The 26067-nt window shown below is 43.3% G+C and overlaps 1 protein-coding gene across 2 annotated transcripts in view; it reads left to right on the top strand.

Moving 5' to 3' along the window:
• ALS2 (alsin Rho guanine nucleotide exchange factor ALS2) overlaps window positions 1–26067 on the top strand; it is a 152249-nt gene that overhangs the window by 77072 nt on the left and 49110 nt on the right. For both annotated transcript variants that reach the window (XM_077448586.1, XM_077448585.1), the window contains exons 12-16: window positions 14725–14790; window positions 17256–17418; window positions 17551–17682; window positions 20649–20777; window positions 23423–23493. In XM_077448586.1, the coding sequence (XP_077304712.1) occupies window positions 14725–14790; window positions 17256–17418; window positions 17551–17682; window positions 20649–20777; window positions 23423–23493 (561 nt within the window). The remainder of the gene's footprint in view (window positions 1–14724; window positions 14791–17255; window positions 17419–17550; window positions 17683–20648; window positions 20778–23422; window positions 23494–26067) is intronic.

The following is a 26067-nucleotide window of genomic DNA, read 5'->3' as shown; positions in this document are numbered from 1 at the left end:
AATATTGCCATATTTGGCTTTGTGGCCAGTCCCATCTGACGTGCCCTGGGCCGTCTTTGTCATCAATCTCTTTGAAGCTTGTGTACACCATCTGGGCTGAAGGTAACTCCTTTGATATGCAGGTTCTGCCACATTCCTCTACACATTCTAAACATGTGTCATGCAAACATCAACATGGCTGAGTTCGGCTGTACACACAGCGGTGTAGATGTATAATAATAATTCCTGTCTGATTCCAACATATGCCGCTTTGCGCCTAAAAGGCGCATACCACCCTTCTTCAGACACGGCTCCTTTTGAACAGTCCATAACTGTCTTAACGTGTGTGGTTCCCCAACATGTGCTTCCGAACCAGCACCTGTGGCACAGTCCTTAGCTTGTGTAACGCGTGGTTATTTCCAACGAGCGCTCCAGAGACATCTCTTATGGAACAGTACACAAGTGTCTTACCACGCTGTGTTTTCAACGTGTGCAGAAACAGGTCCTATGGAGCAGTCCATAATTGTTTTACCACGTGATGTTTCCCAACACGTGCCGCTTTGCCACTGAGTGACACATTTCCACCATTCTTCAGCGACAGCTTCCATGTCACCATTCTGTATCTTGGGTATCTTCAGGACGGCAGTACAGGCAAGGGGTGCCCATTCATTCACCATTCACCAGCACCCATTCAGAGCAACATATCACCCAGCTTTCAGACCCAGAGTCTTGAGGAGGGCCTTCTTGCCCATATTACTAGCCTACAATACCCATAGGTCATACTCTACCACAAACATAAATCAACTTATTACCATAATATATACTTATATATGTATTACGCACCCCGCTCCCAACCTCCTATAACCTTTTACTGTAAATACGGGTCGGGATTAGGCAGGCTTGCTCGCAGCGGCATTGCAGGGCTTTGACTTGGCAGCAACGTCTCCAATTTGTACACAGAGAGCTCACTGTCAAATCGTCCCTCAACTTGCATAGACAACTGGGAGACCCTTCTAGATAAATATCGCTTAACTACACATATAAGTTTACAACAATTACCAAACCCACACAATTCCACCCCTGTACCTGGATTTCAGAGATCACGCCCATTGTGTACCATGCACCTCTACCTACGGTTAGGTTCAAGGAACCCTCGAGTCCCATGACTAACACTACACCGGTATTCTTTAGGACAAAGAAACAAAAACTCGCCTATGTCCTAAATAATACCTGGGTGCCTTCTTCCCAGCAATGACCTCTCCATCCAGAATACAGAGAGAAATAACTTCCCAACATTATTCGTTCATCCCCATGTATTGATCTAGCCTACAAAGGACATCATGGTCATGCTTCCGACAAAGGGAAATATCCACCTGCCTCCAGCGTTTATCTTCTCTGATCACATGTGTGATATAGCCTCAAATGCAACAAGATAGAGTCCCCAGTCAGTAAGCCCATTGATGCCACCAAACATACAGACCAAGTCTGCACTTCTGTATGTGAGAACATACAGCATAACACCTTTCACAATCCAACTTAGCACCACCCATACAGGCATTCGACCACTACTTTGGATTAGTGTAAGCAACGTGTTTTGGCAAAATCTTACTGAGCGGTGACGCTAACTCATCAGGCCACTGCCCCTCATACAGAGACGGTATAATCAGCTTGATGTTGGCTGATATTTCCACCTGCCTCCGAGTGCGCGCCAGAGCCAATGACAGGTTTCTGTCTTCCCTACCAACCTCTCAACATGGTTGACAGAATCCGGAGCCACTCTAACCTGAGTGTTTCTGTGACTTCATTGAATGTTATCAAGGATACCACCAATCTCCCGGGGTAACAAAGTCACGCTCCTTCTCTGAAGCTATGGCTGCGAGTTTGTTCCTCAGGAGGCTGATGTCCACTCCATTAACAACACCCATCCCAGCTATTGTTCCCCCCCTAATATAGTGCTGAATACAACCCTCCTCTTTCGGGTTACTCCTCAGCAATAAGCATCCTGCATGGACCTCATTCTCATCTTTGGGAGTAAGTCACTGGTACAATAACCGCACCTGATTCAGTGTATACTCAGCACATATAGGGTGATAGGTTTTTGTCAACCACCATGAGATGTTGCAGCACCATGTGGTGAAGTCCTACGGTACCCTGGTAGCCAGCGTTTGTTCCCTTTATTTTAACGGAGCATGCTCCTGTGTGTATTTACTGGCATTATCTGTGCAGGGTTTCAGCCTCTCAGGTGAGACACCAACCGGGCCTATCTTCCCCATGTCTAGTTCTGGTGTCCCACATGTCCAGTAACCGAAAGCTTCTCTCTAGGATCGCTTGGATTGAGACACCACCCCTACGAGGATGTTTTCACCCCATTGATGTGTCACCTGGCACCCTTTAGTCTGATCCACAGCTACCTTATTATGCATAAGCGCCAGTATGCCTCCTGGGTACCTGCACCATATTAACTCCGTTACACCAATACATGTAATACATTAAAACCTTTCTTCTTTCAATTCCTCCTTCCAACAAAAAAACACATATTTTACATTTTCATGTTTTGACGGATTGGATGTGTCATAACTCTTCCCCAACCTCCAACCCCTTGCACATGTATAAATAACATGTTTGCATTCATCAGGAGAGACTTCAGCAAAAATATTTCACAAGTTCTCTTGCTAGGCACAGTCTTTCAGATTCAGCATTAGCACCAAATTGTCCATACGAAAAAAACAGGTATTAATCTGAATCTTTCGGTTTTCCTTCTCTCCTGATGTTTATTGGAACTAATTTGTGGTATGGTGTGGCACAGACAAACTGCCAACCAGATGATCATCTGTCATCCATGTTCCAGAAGCCTCTCCAATTCTCGCTCCACTTGGATTCTGGAAGTGAAAAACAAGAGCAGTATCAAATTCTTATCCACAATATCTGCTCGCTTACCATGTTTACTTATAGTTCCCTCCTTGGAGCCCAGGACCTCAGTATTCCTGGCTTCTGCAACTCTGACCAAACTATCCAACCAACCATGACCTCTTTAGGCTACACCCACTGTAAAATGTATCCCCATGGTATGATCAAAAAAACGTTTAAAACTGAACGTCAGTGTTGCTTCTCAAAAACTTCAAATTTTACAAACTAAAAAACAATGCATCTATCTGTATCTTTACGATGTATGCACTGCCCCTTTTCAGGTGACTGGTTCTAACTGAGGGCATTGTCAATTCCCCCCCTTTCAGGTGGATTAGACCTACTACTTTTCCACCTGAATAAAAATATAATTACCATAGAGGACTAAACCAATATCAAAAAAAAAATTTTAGAAGAAAAAAAAAATACAAAAAATAAAATAAAATAAAAAAAAAATAAAAATGAAAATAAAAATAATTTTTTTTTTTTTTAAAAATTAAAAATCTGGCCATGATCACACAAACAACATGACAAGACAACCATCATACGACAAGACAACCACCATACAACAATGACAAACACTCAACTTTTAGTTGAAAACATCCATGGATTTTTCTCCTGCAAAGAGTGCTTATTCCAATCTGAAATACAATTAGTTAATGGGGAAAACAAAAACAAAACAAAGCATATGTATCATCACAACATTTTAGCTTCATTTGTAACTCTTTTTAGTACTATTATTTTTCATTGTTTGCAAACAATTACTAACTAATGAGCTCATGGTACCATGTGATAATCGATTATGCATTTACAATAACCTAACCCCTGTTCTGCTATATTTTACCACTGTTGTTACTTTGAGAGACCTGCAAACAAATGCAAATGTCTGTATACGAACCAGTTTAACTCCTTCCTGGTCTCTGGAAAAAGGAACACACAAGTGATTACACACAATTCTTATGTTAATCAGCAGTATTGGATATTCAGGAAAAGTTTACAAAGACTGACAATAAGAGAAGAGTAAATAAACACAAGATTAAAAAACTCATAACAGAAACATCTTTTAACCACACAAAGGAAAAACCACGATACCAATTCAGGGGTTTATCCCTAAAAGTACAAACCAAAAAAAATGTATATCTATATCCAGGTCCTCTATCATATTCTGAACTTGAAACTTACATCAAACCTTTTTCATAGCCGGGAAACATTGACCAGAATATTCTTACCATGCTTGCAGCTCACTAAGTTCTGCTAACATTGTTTCCCCCAGTGCTATATTTGAGTAACCATGCGTCTATCTCCATTTTGACTCTACACAACTGTCCTACATATTGCTTTTTCGTTTCTAGACCCCGCATTTGCGTTTTACACGGGAAATGGGTTTGATTACTATTGGTTCCGTGCTGTGGATGGCTACCCCACCTGGCTGAATAACACACACGAAGCCTTGGGGTCGTTTTCGGGTATAATTTCCTTTCGATATCATTATTCGCCGCCCGACAATATTTTGAAATGTGACCCCCCCTTTTACACAAAAAACATTTTAGTTCTGGTTTCCCTGCATAGGCCATTTTTTTAGCATGTGGCGCTGGAAACCCACATTGCTGGATAATATTACTGCGATTGGAATGCACAGACTTTACACTTTCGTTGTCTGAGGAGTCATCCGAAGTGTCAACTCCTGAGTCAATTTCAAGTGCAGTTATCCCACCTTTATTTGCTTCTTCCACATCGATTCCCATCACATTACTATCATTTGCAGTGATAATAGCATACGGGTTTTCTTCATATTTCACTTCTGGCTTTTCTATACACTGAGCATGTGTGGAGGGTACCTCCACTATTGCACACTTGGAGGATAATTCCATTATGGCTGCTTGTGCCTTAAGCCTTGTGATAACCTGCAAATTCTCAGCCTCCCTTTGATTCAAAGAGGCAATGCAACTTTCTCTCAATTTACACGTTTGTTCTAATTCATCTAATCTCTGTTGCAATACACATTTCTCAGCCACTAATTGTTTAATCCGACTACAAGCATCCGCATCAGCCTTATCAATCCTGATTGATATATCCCTTACCTGTTCCATCACTTCTTCTCTATCAGCAAACCATTCTAATTCTTTTTGTTCCGCAATTTCTTTCATTCTCATTAACATGCATAAGGCATTGGCCATTCTCTGTTTCCTGCCTTTTTTTGACTTATTAAATATGCGACTGTTATGTGTATCACATTGTTTTAAAAGTTCATTAAACTGATATGTTAATTTACCTTTGTGAGTAACTTGAAATCTAATCCCACCATGCTTGCTAACGAAACCTTCAATGGCTTCCATTGATATGCTAATTAGCCTATCCACACCAACTGGTTGAGCAATCTTGCTTAGACAAAAGAAATCAGATAACAAGTGGACAACAAAAAAAAAAAAAAAATACGAACCGTTTAAATTTCCAGTGACTTGTGGTTCTACAGCATACAAGACACAAGGCACACTCTTAATCAATGCCTTGGTCTTCTATTGGACCAGAGCTATTTCACTCTCACATGTGTAGAAATAAAAACCTATACTTCCTCCACTTTTTCCTCAAAGATGTATGGTAATTCCTGCCACTCTCTAACCAACACTGTGCATTAGCAATACACTAAACAATCAGATACCAAGCACACAACGACATAGAGGAAGCTGTTTAGAAGCTAGCTTTGACCTGTAGTCCCACTCCAAAAAAAAAACAACAACAACAAATACAAATACAAATCCGTTTACCCACGAATTTCTGTAGGAGAACACACTCTTATTCAATGTCCTTCTACCCGATAGCAGGTCATAGGGAATTTCTATTGGGGCAGAAAGTTTTTTTTCACAATCACGTGAATACTTCCACTTTTCCCTCAAAATTGTATGATTTATCCTGTCAATCTGCGGTTATATCACATAACCAGGGATGATCAGTCCCTTATCTCGCCAGTGCGGCAATTTGCCCTCTGGTTACAGTTTCTGCAGCAAACACAACAATAATGTACATATATATATATATATATATATATATATATCAGTCACAATTCTCACCAGGTTTTACGCGTCCGTTCTACCAGTGGAATATCTCCCAGAATCCTCCTGCTCATCCAAGCGTGGTTTCAGAATTCGCGAGCCAGCGCTAATCTTGTCCACACTAAAGATGACTTCCAGTTCTGGGTGGCTTTGAGCATCTGTGCTTACAGGGACTCAAACAAAAATACCTTAGATTTTTGTGGATTCTGTGTAAAAATATGTTTTACACGCCTTCTGGGGTGCCAAATGAAGTAACTGATCAATACACTCTATTCTTATTATTATCAGTTATGTATTCCTTTGTTTAGTCCCTATAGTTTAGCTATCAATCAACATGCCAAGCACATGTTATTGTTACTATCACAATGCTATCACCCTTGGCTATGAAATCAACACACGTTTAAGGTCAATTAAATCTCATTTATTTCCCAAGGAAATAAGGAAAATGTGCATCAAGTATCAATAAAAGTTACAATAATATACATAGCATACAATCACAGTGCAATCTAAGCCATACTTATCCGACCTTCGCAGCCACACCTCATGACTGGGTCTCCTGATGGAATACAGAGGGACAGAGAGAGAGCTCAGGTCACAACCCCTTTTGTCAAACATACTTCAGCCATACCACACCCTACTGCCAGTCCCATTTGATTTGGACCAATCAGTGTTCACATGACAGCCCCCCTAATATTGCCATATTTGGCTTTGTGGCCAGTCCCATCTGACGTGCCCTGGGCCGTCTTTGTCATCAATCTCTTTGAAGCTTGTGTACACCATCTGGGCTGAAGGTAACTCCTTTGATATGCAGGTTCTGCCACATTCCTCTACACATTCTAAACATGTGTCATGCAAACATCAACATGGCTGAGTTCGGCTGTACACACAGCGGTGTAGATGTATAATAATAATTCCTGTCTGATTCCAACAATAGACCTCACATTTACACAGGCATTTCTCTTTCGTTCATTGACGGACACGGCTCGTTTAAATCTTGACCTTAGTGTTATCACGCCACCTTCAGGAGAGCACTAGGAAGAACATGTAAAAATAGCAAGACTGCACAGCACCGCCCAGGGGGTGGTCCTACTGGCTATAACCCCTTACCCTGCTTCCTGCAGCTCAGTTTTTTTTTTCTGCCTTGTGTAGGAGAAGGACCTGGCTCCCTGAGGGGACCATTGGTCCTAGGAATTTTCATTTTTTTCTGAAATTTTGATCCTGTGATCTACAGTCAACAGCCGGGCTGTGTGACAGGCTGGATAATCTAGATCCTTGTAGTCTCCCCAGCCTGGCCATCGAGCGTGAGCAGACCTTAGCTATGCGCTGGGTCAGCCATGACATGCCCCTTCTGGTCCAGGGATGGCCAGTGGGCCAAATGCTCTAGGGCACACACATGACCAGGCAACTGCTGTCCATTTCACAGTGTGCCGTGGCCAACAGCCACCCCGTACTGCTCGGGTGATGGGTCTGTGGTGGAATGCGTCCAGCAGTCCCAACAGGAGGGTTAAGTACGGCTTCCCCTGCCTCAGCAGGATGGAGCAGCTGGGCATTCCCTGGGAGGTCAACTGGGGGGGGGGGGTCTCTCACTCTTCCTTTCCTCTCTCCCTATCCCTCATTCCCTCCTCCCCCTGCTGGGGCCGTTGTGTGACTGGGCTTGAGCTGTGGTGTATGTACCTGGCCGGGGGTCCACCCGCGGGGGGGGATCTGGGCCTTGGTGGGGGGGCTGCGCTGGCTGTCAGGGTCCGCTCCTTCTTTCCTTGCTTTTTTTCCTGTCACAGTGAGGTATTCAGCCTGTTTGCCATGATGGGAGACTGCAGCCATTTTCCTGTAGCCTTATGCAGTGTATATGCTGTCAGACATTTTCTAGAAGGTTCAATGGCCATTTTCTTGGTGATTTATTTTTTACTTTTTTGCTAGAATGGCGGCCGGACATTTTCTTGTAGCCTTAGTGCATTTTTACCTCTAGTGCTGGTGTCTGTATACTTCATAACAGTGCAGTTTTTACTCTGAGCACTTTGTGACTGACACAGGGCAGAGCGGATGGCGGCAGCACAGCGCAGTACTCGATCAGGGTGGTGAGTCCTGCGGGGGGACCCTCAGTCTGCGAGCAGCTAGGAGGCTGGGATTTTGTGTACCTTGCCTTAAGTCCCTGAGTTGTGGCAGGCGAGTGAGGGTCAGCATGGCGTCAGAAGCCGGCGCTTCTTCCCCAGACACCCCTGCTATTGCAACCGGCTCACCTGCACAAAATGCTGTGCCTATGGGCGCTTTGTCAGCGTTCCTGGAGACCTTTGTTGTCAGGGTAGAAGCGGCGTGTAGGCACAAGGAGGGTAAAAATGCCCCCTGCCCTCCCATCTTCTGGGGAAAGCTCTGATTCAGACTCGGAGGGGCGGTGACAGGCGACCCCTGTTCTGACGTGTCAGAGGATGTGGACCAGGACCGGAAACCGGCCCACGCGCTTTAGGTGTTTCCGTATTTGACTTATTTTGATATGTTCATCTACAAGGAATGGAGAAGCCCACAATGGGCCTTTTCAGTCCCGAGAAGAATGGCAGTGCGTTATCCCTTTGAGGAGAGCCTCGTGAAAAAGTGGACGTCTCCTCCGGTTGTTGAGGGACTCCTGCCTTCAAGGACCCTACTGACAGGAAAACCGAGGCAGTGGCCCGGTCCATGTTTATGGGTGGTGGGGTCAGCATTTCGACCTGTGCTCGCCATGGCTTTGGTGTCGCACTTACTGAATGGGCAAAGACTAACAGACTTCCCCGGTCTGTGTAGAACTGGCAGATCAGTTGGTGCATGGCCTTAAGCAGGGCTCGATAAAACCCGGTCGCCAGGTCGCATTGGCGACTAGAAATAGCGACCTCGCGCCTGGGGCAGCACAGCTGGGGGTATCCTGTCTCTGTGGACCCCCCAGCGTGATCGCGTCGGGCCGTTCCGCCGGCGGCCGAAAATTTAGGCCGCGGCTTTGAGGCCTTCTGCGGTCCTATGATTCCTTATGGAATCTGGCGCCCTCTTGTGGTCGTTGTTGGTATGACAAACCAGCAATGCTAATTTCCTCTGCAAAGTTTCCTCTGCCTGTTTTATATTACCTGCATCTTCTTCCCTTTATTTAGAACCCCCTAAACATTATATATATTTTTTATTCTAACACCCTAGAGAATAAAATGGTGGTTGTTGCAATACTGTCTGTCACACCGTATTTGTGCAGCGGACTTACAAGCGCACTTTTGTTGGGAAAAATAATTTAGTTAATAAAAAAATAAGACAACAGTAAAGTTAGCCCAATTTTTTTTTATATTGTGAAAGATAATGTTACGCCAAGTAAATTGATACCCAACATGTCACGCTTCAAAATTGCACCCGCTCATGGAATGGCGACAAACTTTTACCCTTTAGAATCTCCATAGGCGACGTTTAAAAAAATTCTACAGGTTGCACGTTTTGAGTTACAGAGGAGGTCTGGGTCTAGAATTATTGCTCTCGCTCTACCGATCACGGCGCTACCTCCTATGTGTGGTTCGAACACCGATTTTATATGCGGGCAGGACAGGGCGCGTTTAAAAATTATTATTTTTTCTGCTTATTTTAACTTTTTTTTTTTTTTTTCCACTGTTCTTTTAAAAAAAATGTTGTGTCACTTTTATTCTTATTACAAGGAATGTAAAAATCCCTTGTAATAGAAAAAGCATGACAGGTCCTCTTAAATATGAGATCTGGGGTCAGAGAGACCTCGGATCTCATATTTACACTAAAATGCAATTGAAAAAAAAATTGTCATTTGAAAAAAATAAATAAAATGTCCCTCTAAGAGCTATGGGCAATGACTTGGAGACAGGGGGGGGGGGGGGGGGGGGCGGCGACGGCGCTGCTATCTTCCCCTCACTCGTCTCCATGTCAGGCCAAGGAAAGGTCCGGATCGCCGTCACGGACCTGGCTCCTAACTTTTTAAGCTGGCTCCTAGATTCCAAGCAAATTTGTCAACCCCTGGCCTTAAGCATATCTGTGATGTGGCCCTGGAAACTGTCCCCCTGCTCTCTAGAGCATCAGTAGCAGCAGTGGTGCTACGGCACCTGATTTGGCTGAAATGCTGGTCTGCAGACCAGGCATCTAAAAAAGCACTGGCAAATTTTCACTTCCAAGGTGAGAGGCTATTTGGAGCCTCGCTGGATAACATTATTAAAAATGTTGCCGGTTGGAAGAGCACATTTGCTTCCACAGTCCAGAAAGGGTAAATAGCCACGCCGTAGGCAAGGGACCTCTTTTTCTGCTCAAAAACAGCTTTTTCGCCCACCCGGCTCGGTAGGTAAGCGCTCCCAGTCTGACAAGGCATCGGCTGCAGGACAAAAGTGCCCCTGGTTTCGCTAGCCAAACAAGTCTGCGAGCAAAAATTTTACCGCATGAAGGTTTGCCCCCGCCCGAGTCTCGGGTATGGGGTCGCCTTCAGGAGTTTACAGCTTGATGGACCTCCCTACTGTCCGACCAATGGGTCTGCGAACTGGTTTCATCGGGATAAAAGATAGTTTCTTTCTTGGCCACCAAACAGATTCTTTCCCTCCAACCTTCATCTGCTTCCGGCTCGTCGGGAAACCACGCGGGGTGATGGTACCTGTACCGACGCAGGAAAGGTTTCAGGGATTCTACTCCAATCTGTCCCAAAGAAGGAAGGGGTACGTCCATTCCTGGACCTCAAGGCCCTCAACAGCTTTGTGAAAGTGCAAAGATTCAGGATGGAATTAGTTTGCGCCGTGGTCGCTGCACTCCATCATGGAGACTTCCTGGCATCCTTGGATATCAAGGACGCATACTTACATGTACCCATATGCCTCAGGCATCAGAGGTTTCTGCGATTTTGCAGTAGGGGAAGAGCACTACCAATTTGTGGCTCTCCCTTTTGGCCTGGCGTCAGCACCTCAAGTCTTCACCAAGGTGTTAGCCCCAATTCTGTCGTTGTTAAGGCAACGTGGGATGGCAATCGTGACCTCCTTCTGAGGGCAGCTTCCGCCTCAGAATTAAGGGAGGATGTAGCGATCACCATACAGACTCTGCGGGAGTTTGGTTGGGTACTGAACCTAAAAAAGTCGGTGTTTGTGGAGTGGGCTTACTGCTGGACTCCTTAGAACCGAGAGTTTTTCTCCCTTCAGACAAGCTCCAGACTCTTCAAGCTGCGATGAAGTTGTTGGTGAACCGCAGGTGGACGTCGCTGCGCTTCTGCAAGCGAGTCTTGGGCCTCATGGTAGCCACTTTCGAAGCAGTACCATACACTCAATGTCACACTCGAGTTTTGCAAAAAGAGATTTTGTCAAAATGGGACAAATCTCTGTTATCCCTGGATTGTCAAATTCGGGTGAGCCAGCTAGTCAGGGATTCCCTTTTCTGGTGGCTGAGGTCTCCGGCCCTTCAGTCCGGGAGATCGTTCCTTCCTCTCCATTGCACAGTGATCCTGACCGGTTGGGGGGGGGGGTTGGGCGTACAGTTGGGTCTGGAACTTTGGAAGAATCCAAACTGCTGATCAATGTGCTCGAGCTTCGGGCAATCAGGCGGTGCCTCTACACATGATCACAGAGGCTGCAGGGGTGTCCAGTCAGGATCCAGGCGGACAACGCCACGGCGGCGGTCTACGTCAACCATCAAGGAGGAACAAGGAGCTCAGCTGCAGCACAGGAGGTTGCTCACATCCTACAGTGGGCAGAGTGGCAAGTGCCGGCACTGTCGGCCATATACATTCCGGCCGTAGAAAACTGGCAAGCGGACTACCTAAGTCTGGACCAAGGGGATTTGGTCGTTGCATCCAGATGTATTCCAGCTCATTTGCCTAAAGTAGGGAAACCAGATGTGGATCTCTTGGTCTCTCGGCTCAATCGGAAGGTGCAGAGGTTTGTGTCCAGAACAAGAGACCACTGGGTGGACGCGTTGGTGGCTCCTTTGGGGCATTATTGGCTGATTTATGCCTTCCCATCCCCCCCCCCCCCCCACTAAAATTCCTGCAATGTCTGCTACACAGAGTAGAGGCCGAGGGGATTCCAGTAATTCTGATTGCCCCAGATTGGCCTCGGCATCCTTGGTATGCCGACCTAGTTCAACTGATGGCAGATGTTCCTTGGCTGCTGCCGATGCGAGAGGTGGTTTCGACCATTCATATAAATGAGGACATCGTGTTACCATCCCTATGTCCTAAGCCGACACATCAGAAAGAAGTTGCTTTACATTCCCTGGACGTGGTCCGGGCTCTATGGGTGTATCTGTCTGCTATGGCTCCTTTTCCGGAGGTCAGACTCTGTCTCGGTGGCTGGTCCGAAGAAAGGTCTGGCAGTCTCGTCAACCACCATCTCTCGGTGGATCAGACAGATCGTGGTTCAGGCCTATGCCTTAAAGGGGCAGGTGCCCCCTTTTACTGTCACGGCTCATTCTACTAGGGCAATTGGAACCTCATAGGCTTTCCGACATCAAGCGTCTGTTTCCCAGGTGTGTAAGGCGGTGACTTGGTCGTCCGTTCACACTTTCACTAAATTCTACAAAGTTGATATAAGCGCATCTGTGGATGTTTGCTTTGACCGCAAGGTTTTGTAGGCAGCGGTGTAAGGTTGCAATTCACACTTTCATTAAGTTACAAGTTTGTTGTGAACGCATCTTTGGATGCATAAGTTGGCCGCAGGTTTTGATGGCAGCCATTTAAGGTGACAACTTCTCTGTTTGAGGAGTTCTACTTTGTTGTGGGTGAAGTTATTTCTTGCTGTTTCCACCCCTCGTTTTTTTGACACTGCTTGGGGAGGTCCCCAAGTTCAAGATTTAAAAGAGCTGTGTCTGTTAATGAACAAAAGAGAAAATGGATTTTTGTACTCGCCGTAAAATCCTTTTCTCTGAAGTTCATTGACGGACACAGCACCCACCCCTCCTAGTTTTGTTTGTACTGCTTTTTTGATTAACTGAGCTGCAGGAAGCAGGGTGAGGGGTTATAGCCAGAGGGACCGCCCCCTGAGCGGTGCTGTGCAGTCTTGCTGGTTTTACATGTTCTGCCTAGTCCTCTCCTGAAGGTGGCGTGATAACCCTAAGGTCAAGAGTTAAAGGAGCTGTGTCCGTCAATGAACTTCAGAGAAAAGGATTTTACGGTGAGTACAAAAATCCCATTTTCCTGAAATTGCGGCAAAATCGCGCAACTTTCAAGTCGTGGCAGTGTGAAAGGGGCCTTACTACTCCTGTCTCTCAACTGTAAGCCCTTGTACACGCGGTCGGAGATTCAGACGAAATGTGTCCTATCGGACCGTTTTGTCGGATATTCCGACTGTGTGTGGTCTGCATCGGACTGTTTCCGTTGGAGTATCCGACAGACCAAGTTTTCCAACTTGCCAGTAAAATTTTCCGACAAAATGCCCCTATTGGACATACTCCGATCATGTGTAGCCTACTCCGACGGACAAAGTACCACGTATGCTCAGATCAAATTCCTAGACCAAAGCTATTGGCTACTAGCCTGAACGTAGTCCCGTCGTAACAAAATAATGTCATCACGTTATGTACAATCGTATTTTCTGACAATTTAGTCCGACCGTGTGTATGCAACATCACTTCCGGACCTCTTCCGGAATTAATCCGTCGGAATTACTCAGACGGATTTGGTTGTCGGAATCTCCGACCGTGTGTACAAGGGCTAAGACTGTTAGTCTGCTTAAATACCAAGTTCACCTTTTTGTGAAAAAAAATGATAAATGCACTTGTTTTTGCAGGGGGAAAAAAATTGCATTTATTTTTTTTTTTTCACGGGGGCCTGCAGAGCATTGCACCCGCGATCTAACCTTCTATGTTTCTTTTGCCTGTGAAAGTCCATTAAACAAAATAAAAATAAAAATTTTGAAGTACCTTCAAATGACATTCATAAATTCCTCAAATGTACTGGGAATTTTATACAAATTTTGTACGATTACTCGCACTAACGTTTGAAAATCTACTAGTGTGTGGCCAGCTTTACACTGACTTGTAGTTTTATCTATTTGGGTCTGTCATTTAGCAGAGGTGTCACCAGATATACAAAGGGCTACCAGAGGAATAACTGGCAAATCTATATTTAAAAGTCATATTTAGCTATGTATTCCTAAAACATTGTGGAGAAATAGAACAGCAAGCATGTGAATATGTAGACGTCACATTGAATATTTCTTTCAGTTAAACTTGTGTGCTCACTGAAAGTACACTTTTTTTTCTCTTTATTTAAATTGTTATTAATATATATATTAATATTGTAGTTATACAGGTTTCATATAGTGCCAACAGTTTGCACAGTACAGGTACAATACAATTCAATACAAGAGGAATCGGAGAACCCTGCTTGTTCCAGTTTAAAATCTAAGAGGGAGGGTCAAGTTATACAAAAACTGTGGGGAATAAGCTGATGGAGAACGTGGAATCAGAAAGAAGTATGGCTTGTTTGAGTAACACTGTTAAATAGTGTTCCAGGAACCAAGTACTGCTTTTGTCTAGAAAACATAACTGCCCATGTCAGCTAGGAATTCTACACTGACGCCTTCAGAAAAGCTGTCTTGTGACTGTCTGCGTTGGAATGGGAGGCTCTTATAGTGCTCTTTAAGTAGAATGGGCAGTCAGAATGCTAAATGTTTCCTTTTGTATTGACCAAACAGCAGTGGTCTCCAAATTTTTTAGTACTATAGATGTGTGCGGTTACATTTTTAGCATGCAATCTGTATGCTCCTTTATACATAGCTTTTGCTTTGTTAATTGATAATGGTCAAACATAATGCAATGGTTTAGATTTTTAGGATATTTTGAATTGCTTGTTTTACAGATATAGCACTTCTCTTTGCAACTTCTTGGTCATGGGAGGTTTTTCGCTTCTCTCCAAACCAGCCATGTAAGTTTGTTTTTGTTTAGTTTGTTTTTTTTTTTTTTTTTTTTTTTTAGTACTGCACACTTTATTTTTACTGATTTGATCTTGATACATGCATTGGATAGCATCAATCTTGGGTTTTAGAAATATTTTTTATTTTTCAGCTTCTCAGTTGGTTGGCAGACGATTCACCAAATATATTTTTTATTTGTCATTATGAAATTTACAAAGTTAAACGCCATAGATAGATTGTTGGCCCACGTGAAACCAACGTGTCAATCTAAAATGGCTGTACTGCTCTTTTTTTTTTTTTTTTTCTTTTTTTTTTCAGATGTCTTTTGAAAAGGATTTAGGTTGTCTCTTGACAATAGATCAGATGCTGCATTTGACAACACTCCTGAACATTATTTTGTGACTTGCCATCTCTTTTGGATTGTACAACAGTAGAAACTTTAACGATAGGACAATTTTCTAGCAATAACAGCCACTTTCTGTCTGTTTTCATTTGTAAAACAAACGAACAGATCAAGGCAACCTACCACCTAGACATTTACAGTATATAGCAATGATGGTATATCATATGATAGGGATGCTGGAGATGGGGTATTGCTGGTACGAGCACCCAGGAATTTAGGGGCAACGCCCAAGATACTTGCCCCAGGTGGTTTTTCGCTCCAGAGGATACATCCACACTACTACACGCTCTGGGGAGAAGGATGCACATATGAATGTCGGTGAGGAGAAGACAAATTGAGTCACGGGTGTTTCTGATTACAGAAGTGTTTTTGGATAACGCAGTGTTTATGGGATTTTACGTCATATCTCCATGAGATTTTTTCAAACTTTATAGCACTTTATTCACTTATCACAATATTTATGTTATATGGATGCACATGCACTTTTAGTGTGGTTAATTTAACTTTTCAGTTTATCATTGTTGTGCTATTTTAGCTTTATAACGTTTGGCTCTCATTTATAGATATTGTTTGTTATTTTACACATTGCCTTTGCGCAGGTGTCAGGTTAATTTACTCATATAAATCTCGTAACCTAGATCAGGTTTGCAAAGCGTTCCTAAATCATCTGATGAGCGGAGCCAGATTTTTAACAAGGTTATGCTGGAGAGGCTGTTGTATGACAATCTGGATCAGCAGTTGGTCTGAGTACCCTCAAGGGTCAGATCTCGGCACTTGCAATCTTGTTCCAGAGACGGCTTTCTTCCCATTCTTTACATCTCCAGTAATCCAGAGATCTCAATTTGGTTCTTTCAGATAGCCTATTTTGAACTTATCAGGGATGTTCCTTTTCCACTCTTGCTCACAATGTTGCGATCCTTGTTGCCATCACCTCTGCAAGGCATAGTTCTGAACTGGAAGCCTTGTCCTGCAAAGAACCTTGCTTGGTCCTACTTAAAAACAAGGTGCTGTTGAGACCCAGAGCCTCCTTCCTTTTCAGGGTGGTTTCGGCCTTTCATCTCAAGGAAAATATTGTTCTTATGCCCATCTGTTCAGCTGTAGTGCATTAAAAGGAAATTTCTCTCCATTGTCTGGATGAAGTTCATTAGTGTACATTTACTCGACTTGACTTATCTCACAGCAACTGCTTCCATTTCAATAACTGATTCTACTCTTTATCTCTGATGGTCCCTGTGAGAGCTCCTTCATCCTCATGATGTCGTTCACAGACTTAATCCAATGACTAATCGTAGGGGGTGAGGTGGACTTCCACTGAATTGGAATGCAAGCCCTAGCCACACTGAGCAGATAGATCACCAAAGAGCGTCTATATTTATGTTTAGAGAGGGAGCTGAGGTGAAGAACACAGGCTGTGCGGAATCATGTTCTTGGGATAGATCCATAAGGTCCTGGGTCAGAGCACATACACCCTGCCAAAATGGACGAACCAGCAGCTACATGCGATGTAGAGTCATGGGGACTCTATACAACTGGATTAAAAGCTTATACCCAGGCCCCTGTAGTCTCGAAGAGCTAGAAGAGTCATGTGCGCAATGGAGAATTATCTTGAGTTGTTTAACAGCAAACTGCCAGTGCAGGTCCATTTCCCATGCCCTGAGGAGGGGGGGGGGGGGTGCTTCCTCATCCACAAGGCAAATGATTGCAGCGTAAGCAGCCAAAAGTGCATGGTGAAACGGGTGAAAGTTATGCAAATGGATTCAAAGGGTGTAGGGTCCAGAACCCTGCTTTGGATCATGGGAAGAGAGGAAAGAGTCTGATATGGTGCACCTGCCTGAATTGCAGGGCAGGGTCAGGCATTTTGATTTTTATACTAGCTTTAAAATCCTTTTCTTGGTGTTTATTAAGGAGCACAGGTCCCAGCGCTCTGTATCTTGACCTTGGAATCGTCTTTCTACACAGCTGAGGCATGCTGGAGGGGGAATATATGTGTTGTTAATACATGTTTGTTTTTTTAAAGTTGCATTTTACATTATAATGATTTTTTGCTAGATTTTGATTTGGGTGTAATTTCAGGGATTTCTTCACTAAGAACCAAGAGCTTTTGCAGAATCTCAGCTATATAAAGGATGAGGGCACTACAATTCCTGAGACTCTTGGTAGCCTCTTCTTTTCACCAATAGTCCGACTACATGAGTATGCCAGATTACTGCTCAAGCTGGCCATGTGCTTTGAAGTGGTAAGTGCTTGTCTTCTTTTTTTTTTTTTTTTTTTTTTTGTATTATGTTCAGTACAGTAATGTGTTAAGCTAAAAAGTGCTGAGTTTAGTACTACTTTAATACTTTTTTTTTTTTTTTTTTTTATGTGTTAGTCATCAACAGAATACAAGAAGCTGCAAGACTGCAGTACTAACTATGATGCTTTAGCACTTGCCCTTAACCGGAAGAAGAAGGAAGCTGAGTATACTTTGGGATTCTGGAAGACGTTTCCAGGAAAAATGACTGTATGTATACATCCTTAGGCCTTAACATTTCAAACTGAACTTCTGGAGAAAGACACTAACAGAGTGGACATTTCATGTCAGAACGATCAATAGATCCTTAGATCTAGGCAGGGAAATTTCAAGCAAATCTCAACCTTTACTGTAAAGGTTGACCTTGATTGCTTTGTATTAATCTTTGAGACCATCCATTACATTAAAGGACCAATTTAAAAAAAATGAGGCTGAAGATGGCTTTTAAGCTGAATCTGTTGCCTTTTCCAGTATGCGGTAATAGTCCCATTAAAGCTTATCTAAACAGAAAAACAAAATGTAATTCAGCTTACCAGTCCATAGAAGTGGTGGTTGCATTGGTTTTATTTTTTTAGCCTTTTACTTTTGCATCTGGTAGCCCTGAAAATAACGCACTTCCTGTGTTGTGTCTACATTTCTTTTCTCCACTGTCATCTGCGAAGCCATGGTAGGTCACATAGGGTGGACTTCATACAGGTCAACTTTTGTTCCTCTCTATTACATGGTGGATTGATAAGAATGTTTGTGCCTTCTTTTGAGCTCACAGTAAGTGACAAGAACACTGCATTTTTGGCAAGATTAGTAGTAGTTCAGCCTAAAACTAACTCAAAATCTACTGGCAGCCACATTCTAAGACTAATCTATCTAACCCTATGAAGTAAAAATTGCTATACATACCTTTTCTGCAGCCGATCCGCTCTGGTCTCCAGCGGCGGATGCTATGTGGAAGAGACAGCTGACAATGGCTGGGAAGTGACGTCACCCATAGACTTACTATGGGGCTTCCATTGTCGGCTGCCGCTTCTGCACACGCCTACGTAGAGAAGCCGTCACTGACAGCTCAGCGTGGGACCGGATTGGCTGCAGAAAAGGTTTATATGTAGCGGCCATAACACTTTGTAGGGCAGCCTTGACTTAATGGGCTTACCGGTTACCTCCACTTGGCTTGTTCTTCCATGTCTAGGGGTTCCCAGGGTTGATATCCAACAACTTGGACACTGACACCAATAAAGTCATTTTGGAAGGTTTTATTTTGCAGTGAAAACATCCAATAACACAGTCTCATATAGGAACAGAGGGCACGGGTGAAGAACTCTGTTACCTTGAACTACAGATATAACAAAGTCTCTAATTCCACCCAGAGAGTAACCACTCACAGCTGGGCACTTCGAGGCTGAATAGATCTCTATTTAGAGATCGTAGCAATCAGTACGTTGATTCAAAACTTGAAACAATCCTATGAACGTGTACAAGTTTTAAGTAAGAGTGAACAGGAACCTTTTTCCTCAGTACCTGGAACGTTCTCTGTCTCCTTGGAAAAAGTTTGGATTCGTCAATGTCCTTCCCAACTCAGTAACCAGTAACCAGGCACTTCAGGATGGCACAGGTCGGCCCTCCTCTGAAGAGTCCTCCCCCGGTCACTTTCATGAGCTGCGGTGCCTCGCCAAGCCGAGAGCACACCCGGACACCTTGAATCCTCCCTCAGTTACTGCGCCTCGGACCAGTCAGTTCCGAGACTCTGGAACAGACGGATCCCTACCCCAGACCAGATGAGTCTATTGGGGGTAACCAGCAGAAGCATGTTGCGGGATGTCAGACACCCCGGGACCCCTGGCGGGGCTACCCTGGTCCTGGAACCAGAGCCGACCACACGGGCCTCACAAACTTCTCTCTCTAACACGTGACCCCCAACATCTTAAGTACCCCCTCCCAGACTCCTCAGCGAGGCCCGGCACACCCGCTGATTGGTTCCGAGAAGACTGATACCTAAAACGTCCAACCAGGCCTGGTTCTGGCTTGTCATGTGCACCTCACTACACACATGACCAAGCAGAACTTCCAACATAGCCCAGCCAAACTAATGTCAAAGTCAACCTACGTAATTAACCCTCAGAACCCCTACTGTTCTGAGGCAAAAAAATAAATTTACACCGGCATGACACTTTGTCCAAAATGTCTTATATGTCTTATAAATGTCTATATCTATTTTTTTTTTTTTTTTTTGCTTTACAGGGTTAGATTAGTCTTAGAATGTGGCTGCCAGTAGATTTAGAGTTAGTTTTAGGCTGAACGTCTACTTTTGTTTTGTTCTGTACTTGCAGAAAATGTTCTTGCCCTGAAAAATTAAAATGCATGGGGCCACAGCGTCTAAGTACTGGTAAGCCGCAATATGTTACATTTTTGTTTTGAATGTGGATAAGCATTGAGGACTCGTTCAGGTGTGCAGCAGTCCTTGTCTCTTTTCTGAGGAGTTTGACTGGCAGGGAGGAGGTAGAATGTCGCCTCTTCACTACCTGATTTTACCCTGTAATTGCATGTGGTTGCATCCGCTTGCATTGCATGTGATTGTGGAGCAGTTGCAGCACAGCACCATAGAATTGCATGTGACGAGTTTGATAGCACTAATGCCCACCAAACGTGCAATACTGTTAAATGTGTCCTGCAGAGCAAAGCATCACGGCTGCAGCATATTTGCGGCCCTGAGCGGCTGCATGCCCTCGTTTAGGCACTTGTATTTACCGCCGCACGTGTGAATGAACCCTAAAGGTGCCTTTTATATAGACTTTTTATTGCAGTGAAACATTACCTTATATATTTATTGCAGTGTATTACTTTAGCTATAGGCAACTGCTGACTTGACATTGTATATAGAGCAAATAGGAACATGTATGCAGTTGTATTGTTCTTAACCCAATATGGGGAGATGCATTGTGGGGATACAAGAACTGCAGGTATTTTTGTACTTAAGACCGTGACTTCTGTCTAAATAGATAGTATGCTGTCACCACCTGGAATTGCTTTGAAAATAAATGTATGGGTATAGTTAGTTTACATACCTTGTAGGAACTGACAGGTTATTTGTAAGTGTATGTTGTTGTTTTTATTGTGATCACTTGTGGATTTGTAGCCTTTCAGAAGTAAGTTTCTCATTTTGTCTATGTCTCCTTTCTCTGCAGGATTCTCTTAGGAAGCCTGAACGGCGCTTGATCTGTGAGAGCAGCAACCGTGGGTTAGGCTTGCAAAATGCAGGAAGGTTCTCGGTTAACTGGTTCATACTTTTCAATGATGCCCTTGTTCATGCACAGGTAGAGGGTCTGCTTTTTATTTTAATATGATACCACATTGTATTCATCCAGAGAATACAAAACTACCTATGAAGACCCCATACACACTAGAGCTTCACGATTCTGGCTAAAATGATAATCACAATTTTTTTTCTTAGAAGATAGATCACGATTCTCGCCGAGTAACATCATCTTTCACATTAAAACAAACAAAAAATATTGGGCTTACTTTACTGTTTCGTTTTTTTTATTATTCATTGAAATACATTTTTTCCAAAAAAATTGCACTTGAAAGGCCGCTGGGTAAATACAGTGTAACATAAAATATTGCAGCAATTGACATTTTATTCCATAGGGTCTCTGCTAATATATATATATAATGTTTGGGGGTTCCATGTAATTTTATAGCAAAAAATATTGCTTTTTAACTTAAGAAACAAGTGTTGGGAAAAGATTTACACTTTAAGTGGTTAAACTTCCTGCATTTACACATTGTTTAAAAAAGATTTGTCAGACTCCCAAATTTCCCTTTGATCTAAGAGTTAGTTACAATGTTTGAGATTAAAAACTTGGGGACTGGATGTTTTCTTTTGACAGCTGAGTGAGCAGATACCTCTCTCCACTTGTTATGTGAAAGAATCCACAAACTCTGCAATAGAGATCAACAGAGGGGTTGAATTGAGATCACGATTTTTTAACGATTAATTGTACAGCTCTAATACACACTATACAACTTTTGTTGTCTGATTTCCTTTAGATTTACCAAAACCATGTAGTACAAGGTCCTGCCTGATTGCATACAAATTGAAACTTTTAAGGTTTGACCTCATATTATATAGTTTTGGTAAATCTGAAGGAAAAAATCTGAAAAATAAATTTTTATAGTGTGTATCCAGCTTAACTCCGTTTTGTTCTGGTTGTGAGCTGAGAAGTTCTCCACTTACTGCCAGAACACAAGGCTGAGACTGCATACAGTGGGGTGACATCAGTAAAGCTGCTGTGCCACTTTTCTGGCGTTAATTGCTTATTAATTTGTTGTTCCTAATTCAAAAGACTTCTGCAACATTTTTGGTTCTGACAGCAACTCATGGGCCAAATTCAAGTATTTCTAATTTGCTCAACTTCTACGTGGCAAAACATCTGCGGTAAATTTGAAATAAAATACCAATGTTATTTCGTAGAGAGAGAGATTTTGCGAAAGTGTCATGCGTTCTAAAAGTGGCATGGCGTACGTCAAATTCGGGTACAACATGAATTTGGCATACGCTACACCACTTTTACAATGCATTTGAAACACCAGTCTGTGAGTGCCAGTCTCTATACGTTCCAGGGAGTCTATCCATTGCACACAGCGGGTGCACCTGTTAGTGCAGAAAGTAGGTTGTTTGGGCCAGTTTGAGACCGTAAACCTCAACTTCAACTTTAGGAAGTGTGTGACAGTCTGTTTCATTTGTACTTCCTGTGTACATTGGATAATAAGCTCCACTCACCATTTCCCAGTTACAGGCTGGATTTCACTCATGAGCAGGTGTATACTGTGATCTTAATCCTATAAAAAAACATTACCATTATAATGCTCTGTACCAATCTATCAGTGAAATTAAACCCCTCCAACAGGTAGTTCAATTCTTAAAGTGATTGTAAGGGTTTTTTTTATTTTTATTTTTTTAAATAGTAAACATGTCATACTTACCTCCACTGTGTAGCTCGTTTTGCACAGAGTGGCCCTGAACCTGCTCTTCTGGGGTCCCCCGGCAGCTCTCGCTTCTCCTCCCCACATCTGATAAACCCCTCCGAGAAGTACTTCCCAGAGGGGTTTACCTTGTGGGCGTGCTCCCGAGTCCAGCATTTGCGTCTATAGACACAGGATGTCGGACTCGGCTCCGCGCCCCCAGCGCCTGCATCATTGGATTTGATTGACAGTAGCCAATGGCTGCGCTGCTATCGATCTATCCAATCAAGAGCCGGGAGCCTGTGGATGCACTAAAATCTTCCAACTTCCACAGCATCGTGCACTAGAAGGGATTCATCTCCCCTTTGGTCATCAAACTCGCAAAACAAATTTTACAAACAAAATGGCAACCACTCCAACCTATAACTGGCCATTGCAGTAAGGAGCACATGGAAGGGCGATGCATGTCAAAATAAAACAAAGAAAAATTCCCAGCTCACTTACCAGCCAGCTTGCGAATTGTCCTGTTTAACCATTCACGTTAAAACCAGTCGTTTAGTTTGCACACATTTGCAAATGCATACCAAAGTTGCAGGCCATTTTTGTATTCAAGTTTATTATCTTTGTTACGCTTTGCACTGCTTGTTGGAGGGGTTTCATTCCACTGACAGATTGGTATAATTTTTTTTTTTTTTTTTTTGGGTAGCAGCAATTGCACATACATTTTTGTAATCGCTTTGAGTGCAGGGTTAATTGGCAATTATAATGTTCTATACATGTTGAATGTTTTTCGTTTTTAGAATGCAGCCAGCATGTATTTGATAGCTGCAATCGCAATATACATTGATGATGTCTGTCCATCACTGAGACCCAGCCTACGACTGGATGCACTGAGCACACAGTATATATGGGTATATGGGACCTTTGTGATAAATGACCTTTACTAATCACACTGAACCTTTCTCACTCTTTATTTTGTCTATTCTCTTTGCAGTTCTCTACACATCACATTTTCCCCCTTTGTACACTTTGGGTTGAACCTGTGTCTGAAGAAGTGGCTGGCATGTGGGTACAGTTGCACAAAATCAATTTGTTTTATAGTGCGGCATGCTTGTTTGCATTTGTGCGAGAAATAAATAGAAAGTATCTCTCCCTGGAGGATTTGTAAATGGCATCACTTAGAATTTGAACACGTTCCATATATCTACTTAGGGTTTTATTCTCTGCTCTGGCGAGAAGCTGTTTTTTCCCAAATAAAATACTGTTTTGGTAATTGAAGAAGATGAGCCACTAAAAAAATATATCACTTTTTAATACAGTACATCTCTATATTCAGTTTTAGAACTAATTTTCAAAACCTTACCACAAAAATGTACAGTATGTAAATTGACGTTATTTCTGTGCAGCCATTGTAACCAAACAATTCTTTAGCAATGTTAAAGCTGAACTCCAGTCAAACAACTAAACGCACATAATAACTACATACTGTATATGAGAACTATTTTACCTGCTAAGGATTTGTATTTCCGTTTATCCAGTGTTGAGATTTACACAGCTCTGTTGCGTATCCCTGTCCATCATAAAGGACCTGATCTTGGGCCATCATCATCGTCGCCTTCAGTCACAACATGCCTGTACATAGACACAGACAGGGTAGTGTCACATATTACCCCAGCCAATGCTCTCCTAACCATTCCGGGAGCATCTACTCCGTATCCTCCAAAGATACTAATGCCTGCAATCTGAAATCTGTTGCCCCTGTAGTTAGAGTCCTACCTGTTCTTGGGGTGCCCTTCTAAAGTCATTTAAGATTTAGTGGCCAAATTCACCCAATTTCTTATGGATATTGACTGCAGAGGCTCTAAGTACGCTATGAAGCAGTCCCCTGCATAATCTACCTCTGACCACCCTGATGCCTTAGAACAGAGTGGGCCATCAGTTACTGTGACCATCTCTGACTCTGATTCAAAGTCCCAATAGTCTGTGTCATGAAGAGAAAGTTTTAAAGGACTACAGTCTCTTTTCCTCACTTCAGAATTACAAAAGGCAATGTTGGCCCTTATTGATACAGTAGGAATTACCTTGCATCTGGAGGATCAGCCAGCTATCTTCAACCTTGGGTCTTTTAACCCTTTCACTGCCAGGCTCTGTGCTCCATTTTGTACACTCAGGTGGCCAGACCATTTTTGCAATTTTTCCTTTGCTTGTTTATTTTTCCCCCCAAACCATATATTTTCTGAAAGCACATGACCAGTAAATTAAAAAGAAGGTGCTACTGATTTTTAAGGCCCCACAATGTTTGCACAAATGTTTATCAAATAACTATTTTCACAAATAAACCCCACTAAAATTACACATAAACACAATATAACTTACCTAATTCCTGCTAAATTCCTACTAAGGCCTCGTTCAGTGGGGTGTGCTAAAGCGTATGCCCATGGAGGGCCATGTTTACCTGTATGCGGATTCACAGGTATTCTGTGCATCCCTGTACAGGCAGTCCTATTCATGTTAAATGGCACACAGCAGCTGCAAGGACACATCTGACATCCATGTGGGTGTAGATGCATGAATCCAAACGCAGACAGTGTGAGTTCAGGTACCTGCACCCACACGGATATCAAGTTGAGAGCAGTGGCTGTGTCCTTGCAGCTGCTGAATCCTAGTTGACATGAATGGGACTGCCTGCACAGGAATGCATGGAACACCTGTGCGTTCCCGTACAGCTGCTGTGTCCCAATTTACATGAATGGGACTGCCTGCATGGGGATGCACGGAGCATCTGTGCATCCCTTTGCAGCTAAACACAGCCCTGTAGGGGTATGCCCTGCATGAACAAGGCCCTAGGCTTTGTTTAGACTTAAGGTTTGGGGGGGGGCGGCATGCAGTGGCGGCGCATTTGTCAGAAAAAATGGGGTTAAAACAGGTGGTGAGGATCACATCGCTTTTCTCACCCCCTACCGTTGGCCTCAAGCTTCAGAGGCAAGGGTGATTTAGACATGTCTAAATTTACCCTTAGGGCCCTTTCACACAAGCTGTCCGATCAGGTGCACTTGTCAGTTTTTCCAGCGGACCTGATCGGACCCTCCAGTCTCCCCTATGAAGCGGCGTATGTCAGCGGTGACATGCCCGCTGACATCCACCACTATCCGATCCTGCCTGCAAAAAAAATAGTTGGGACTATTTATTTATTATTTTACTTCTTCTTCCTTTTTTTTTTTTTTTTTTTTTTTTTGTAGAGACCTCAGGGGTCTAAAAAAAAACCCTAATGTCTTTTTTTTTTTTAGACGGAGAAAAGGACTGAAGAGTTCAGTCCCTTTCTCTGCAGGTGCAGCTGCAATACTTATGAATGGATGAAAGCCTCTGAATAGCTGGTCTCATTCATTCATAAATGGTGGCATAGTAAACAATGTTTACTATGTTACTGACCGTGTCAGCTGAACATATGAGCGATCGTTACCGAGCACTGACTATGTTCACCCAGGAAAGGAAGGGGGCTAGTAAACATGCAGTAAACACCGCTTGCAGAGCTGTGTGAAGGGGCTGCTGGGGATCAGTGAGTGGGAGGGCAGCGGAGGGAGTTGGCAATTGCAACAGATCCACAGAGATCCATGTTGATGGGGGTGCTGATGCTGGGGG

This window comes from Lithobates pipiens, unplaced genomic scaffold (genome assembly GCF_037356315.1).
Source record: "Lithobates pipiens isolate NorthernLeopardFrog02 unplaced genomic scaffold, aLitPip1_a1.2 Scaffold_22, whole genome shotgun sequence".
NCBI lineage: Eukaryota > Metazoa > Chordata > Amphibia > Anura > Ranidae > Lithobates > Lithobates pipiens.
Note: the sequence above shows the minus strand (reverse complement) of the source record. Positions and strands in the feature narration are given on the sequence as shown.